The sequence below is a fragment of the Myotis davidii genome, unplaced genomic scaffold (assembly GCF_000327345.1).
Source record: "Myotis davidii unplaced genomic scaffold, ASM32734v1 scaffold395, whole genome shotgun sequence".
Lineage (NCBI taxonomy): Eukaryota > Metazoa > Chordata > Mammalia > Chiroptera > Vespertilionidae > Myotis > Myotis davidii.
The window spans coordinates 807,753-813,443 of NW_006287904.1; the positions used below are offsets into that span (position 1 = coordinate 807,753).

The window sequence follows — 5,691 nt, forward strand, 5'->3', positions numbered from 1 at the left end:
TATCCATTGATTGCCTCCCTCACCATCTGGGACCAGGGATTGAATCTGCAATCCAGGTACGTTCTCTTGACCAGGAATTGAACCTGTGACCCTTCAGGCCAATGCTCTAACCACATAGCTTCATCAGCCAGGGTAGGGTCCACCTTTTAAGGATAATTCTAGTCAAGAATCCTGAGTATGGTGATGTCAGTGTTTTAATAGGTGCTGGCCACCTGGGATGAGACCATCCAAGAAACTGCACAGAACACGAGCCAAGCGCCTGGAAATAGAGCACCTGGAAATAAGTCACTGCATTTTAGTTATCCCATGCTCTCTCCTCTGCCTATCCCCCATCCCCACCCCCGAAATGGGTGTGACTGCTTGCATTCCCCCCTGGCAATCTCACCCTCACACCCAGATACATGCATACATTTTCTTTCCCTCTTTTTCTTTCTCTCCTCTCACCTGTCTTCTGGCTTGCCAGATTTGCTTCTCCAGTTCCTCAGGTATCATTTTACCTCTAAGAGACACAGATTTGAGACATCCAGTTATGTTTGGCAGTGAACACACACTGGTACTGCTTTTTTAAAAGTAGGAATTTCCCCCTCCACCCACCAGGTTCCTGGATCCTGTCCCCGTTACCTTCCATCTGTTTCCACAAAGCAGACATTCTCTGTACCAATCCCAAGAAAGGAGGCTGCCTTCTTCATGGAGTAATGACACTGAATTAAAGGGGCAAAGGGAAGAAGGAGACATGAATTCGTGGCATGAAAAAACTACTGCTTATTATCTAAATGGGTATAAGTTATATGGCTGAGCACAATCTTTAAAACATTACTGCATAAAAGAAAAAGAAAGTAGTAATTTAATTGAGCCCCTAAGTGCAGTGGTTGAGAATACTGACTTTGATTGGAGTCAGAGAGAACAGGATTTAATTACAAGTTTTCCCAGTTACAGCTATGGAAGCTTAAACAAATAATGTACACTCGCTAAGCCTCAATTTGCAAATCTGTAAAATGGGCATGTCGATGCCGACTCCATCTTTGTCATAGAATTCAATGGGTTAATATATATATATAAAGGGATTAGCACAGAGCCTGGCATATGGAACACACTTGGTGGCTCGAGGCTGTTTTCCATAACATTGAGGGAAGTTTCTCTTGATGCTACTAAAACTCAATGGCAAGAGAATCTAGTCCACTGCTAACTCAAAACCCTCTAGGAGCGAGCAAGACTCTGTCTCAAAAGTTATAATCCCAGATCACAGAAGAGTTCCATGATTTTCAACAGCAAATAATGGGTTATAAATACTGATTGGACACTTGACCAGTCTGGTTTAATATTCAGTGTAAGGCTGGAGTCAGACATACCAGAATGTGGCTAAAATAATAATAACAAAATCAATAATAATTTATAGACAGATTACTTTATGCAGCCCTGACATGAATGAGTCTAATGGCTCTGGAATTAGGTCTCATCTATTTCTTATTGGAGATAGTAGAATATGCTTTAGATTACTGCACCTTTTCCGCCTACTACATGAAGCCCTAGATAATTAGCATTCAAACATTGGAGATGTCAGTCTTCATACATTAGTGTGGACAGGTGGTCAATTAATTCTTTTTCAAGCCAGAAAAATTAAGCTGCTAACAGACATTATTGTACCCAAAAAACCTTAGTAATTTAATTTGTAGGTATGAATACATTAAGAGTAGTCATGCCTTCACACTTATCTTGATATATCCCCTCAAATGTGGTAATTTTCTTCTTTTGTCAAGAGAGTTTTATTGGAAGCTCCTTAAAAAAAAAAAAAAACCTCTAAAAATAAATGCAGAGGTAACACCATCAGAAAAAATGAAACCACCCTAAATAATTAATTTCCAAATGTCAACTAGAACCTGTCCAAAATGCCTGTAGGTTGCATTCATTTCAGGTGGTTGCAAAAAACATATACATATTGAGGAGCCATGACTTATATGAAAAGGTAATTAATTCTCTACTTGCTACATCAGCCCACCATTGCAAAGGTGACAAAGGGAAGGCCAATTATTTCTCGCGAGAGATTCGGGCTCTGGCAACCAAACAGCTATTGATTTCATAGTGATATCTGCCAAATAAGGAAAACCACATTGTTTTGCCCTTAGAAATAGCAAAATACCCCCACCTAATAGATCTGCTGAATAAAACACTGGTTATCAGAATAAGAATAGCCTCAGCGGAGCTATCTTTGGGTACCTCGGGGCTAAATATAGTCTGATGTCAATCCCAAATGCAGAGGGACAGATGAAACGCGGTCTGCAAAACTGAAGTCTGAGCATCTGAAAGCATCAGAGGAAGAAAAGAAAGAGGGCGATGCTTCAGACATGCTGAGCACTTTCAAGGAAAGGAAAACCTAGAAGGCTGAGCTCAGAGGGAAGAGCTGCATTTACAAACAAGTGGTGGCCGCTCCCATCACTGGCAGGAGAGAAGTCGGCTGTTCTAAGGCCCAATCCCCCTACGTTTCATTCCCCTACAGCAGAAGCAAACATCTCAGCGGGTGTTCACTGCTGCAAACTTAAAACAGCCAGTGCCTCCATGAAAGACAGACTGCCCTGAAGTCTTCCTTTCCGGTTCCAGCAAGGACTTTTCCCGTGACCTTGGGTTTCTCGATGAACCACTGATTCCCCCTCCAGATGGTGTTCTGGATGCTTGGACTGCTTCTAGTGCTGCCCAGTTTGATGCTCAAACTGGCTCTGGGTGGCGGGGAGAGCAAGGGCTGTGAATGCTGAATGCTATATTCTAGGGAAGAAAGAAAAGATTGTCTCCGAGAGCACACACTGGTTCAGTGCCCAAGGCAGCGGTGCCGGAGGCCAGGCGGACTGATCTGCGCTCTGCAGGGCATCCTCAGAGCACCTGCTTGCCTGTGGAGAACACCTGCAGTCACATCCAACCCGAGGTCAAGACCAGGAGGCAGGGCCAGGGATAGGGAGAGTGAAGGAGGCTTCTCGGGTACAAAATCTAAGGGAGCACGACCTGTGACATGCACCCTAGCGTCTCACTCGCCTCACCCCTGCCTTCATCCTGCTAGAGAGGAACTAGCACAATTGATAGCGGACCTGACAGCAATAGGAGTTTATTTTCTCCCCTCACTCTTTAGTGGCAAATGAGCGCTACTTTATGTTGACTCCCCAAATGATTTGAATGACAAACCTAAGATTTCTACAAATTCAAGGAATTCATAGTTACCTGCTAATCAAGTCACACATTTATTACTTTTGTTATTTTCCCCGCAAAGTCCCCTTCTCTCTGGTTCCTATTTAGCCTGGAGAGGCCACCTTGGATGTGCTCAGGGTCTACGGGTCTCTGTCATGACCTTCCAGGTTTCCACCAACAGCTGAATCGCAGTCAGAACCGGAAGTTTGCAAAAATGCCTCCAGTGGTGGGTACATATATTCTGCATATGATGGGCCAAGGCAGAGATGCAGTAATTACCCTGGGTCATCTCGGGCTGCATAAAAACTGGGAAAGTCAGGCCACCTAACAAGCAATATGGGAAAATAACTACGAGCCATAGGCTAACACCCAAAAGAAAACAAGGAAGCCCTTATCAGGTTTGGCTCAGTGGATAGAGCATTGGCCTGAGGACTGAAGGGTCCCAGGTTTGATTCTGGCCAAGGGCACATGCCCCAGTTGCGGGCTCGGAGGCACCTGGTCAATGATTCTCTCATCATGGATGTTTTTATCTCTCTCTCCCTCTCCCTTCCTCTCTGAAATCAATAAAAATAGGTTTTTTAAAAAAAGACAAAAGAAAATAGGGGAAGATAGCAAAAAGACTAATGTTGGGTTTAAGATCAATTAGGTCTTTAATTCTTTATTTTTAACTAAATGATGAATTGATTTGTTGTAACGAATGGGGAAGGTGGTCATAAAATATGAATTAGGATAATGCAAATGCTATGAACTGAGTCTCTTTGGCAGAACAGGGAAAGGAACAAGCTACAGGGTGGAGTCTGGATGGATGGGGTGAGAATATATAGTCAGGGCTATTCTGTGGTTGAAGTTATGGAATTTCTTGGTGGAATTCTCATTGTTATATCAAAATTCATGTGTGTAATCCCCAGCCTCCAGTGTGATGGTATTGGTTAAAACTGGGTGAGATTAATGGCCGTATAAGAATAGGCATGGAAATAGGAACTCAAATGCAGGAGAGACTTTGATTCCTGATATGCTAGGGTTCCTCAAACTGAGATACCACGGGTTGGAACCCAGAGAGGAAAACTCTACTCCATAATAATCCCAAATAACCAAGTGTTTTCCCCAGATGCCCACATTCCCAAATATTCTTCTCTTGCTATAGAAACAATGTCTCGTGAAGAAGGGCCTTGGGGTGGCTGAGTAAAGAATCACAGACTAGGGGATGCCTCCCAACACCCAATGCCCACTTCACACTTGGCGCTGAACTAACCAGAGCAAAGGGCAGACAGGACAGGAGGAAAACGAGGGGGTGTCTGTCATGGTTTCCTTCCACGGTGGACCCCTTTGTACAATCTGTACTTTGTGATAATAAAGTCACTTTTGCTCTTGAAGGAAAAGAACAGATATAGGAAAGCCCAGCAGGAAATAACAGGGAATTTTCAGATTCTGCCAGCCTCGTGTGTTGCATAAGAGACCTAAGGTTATTGCAAAAGGTACAGAAGCTACACTCTCTGCCAGTGACGTGAGGGAAAAGCAGCTGTGGATGGGCAGAGGCACCAGTGGAATCACACAAAAACAGAAAAGAAAAATAATAGTGTCTTCCAGATAAGACGGCACGTAAGCTGTGCCATCTATTCTAACCACATAATTAGAGTTGGATCATTCTCTTCCCACTAATAACAAGAGCAAACATTTTTTTCTATCTTCTATGTGCCAAATGCTACTTTTCATGCATTAACTCATTCAGTCTTTGCAACACTCCACTAACCGGTGACCATTAAGCTCATGTGACTGTTGGGTTGCTTTAATGGCCCAAATTGTTTACTGCTCCTGTGTCTATACCCTTTCCCAGAAGGCTTTGCAGCAAATATCCTTAAGAGGTAGACTATTTTCTCACTTCTTGTTTCTGGGTTCCTAGACATGACTTAGTTTGCCAAGAAAATGAGGCAGATATGACAAGGTGTCAGTTCTGAGCCTAGAACTCGAGAATCCCAGAATGCTCCCATGCAGTTGTGTTCCTGCTACCACTGCCATAAGAACACACCTGCACTAGCCTGCTAGAGGGAGAGAGACAATGAAGTTGGGAGGACTCACTGGAGTTATCCCAGCCAAACTACTCCTAGATCAGTCATTGGCTGGCCAACCCCCAAACAGGTAAGGGAGCCCAGCAAGTGTAGGTGAACTGCCCAGCTATCCCAAGACTTGTAAACAATAACCTGTATATTTCTATGCCACAGAGTTTGGGGATAATTTTCTTAAATACAGGAGCTAACTGATATGCTCATTTTTGCAAATTTGGAAACTAAGGCATAGAGTAGTTAATCAACTTATCCAAGGTCACTCAAATAGTAAGTAGTAGAGACAAGAAATGAACCCAGACAGCCTACTTCAAAGCCATGTACCTATCCACCATCAGAGCCCCTACTGAAGAGGAGAGTAAAATGAGATAGGGGATTGTAGCAACATGCAGGGGTGTGTGTGTGTGTGTGTGTGTGTGTGTGTGTGTGAGAGAGAGAGAGAGAGAGAGAGAGAGAGAGA

General features: G+C 43.6%; 1 protein-coding gene across 1 annotated transcript in view; it reads right to left on the reverse strand.

The window, feature by feature from the left end:
- The window catches only part of GADL1 (glutamate decarboxylase like 1), a 124,576-nt gene that overhangs the window by 96,610 nt on the left and 22,275 nt on the right, over positions 1-5,691 (reverse strand). Inside the window, exons 7-8 of the mRNA XM_015561245.1 lie at positions 622-701; positions 445-499 (exon numbers count right to left, since the gene is read on the reverse strand). Of these exons, the coding sequence (XP_015416731.1) occupies positions 445-499; positions 622-701 (135 nt within the window). The remainder of the gene's footprint in view (positions 1-444; positions 500-621; positions 702-5,691) is intronic.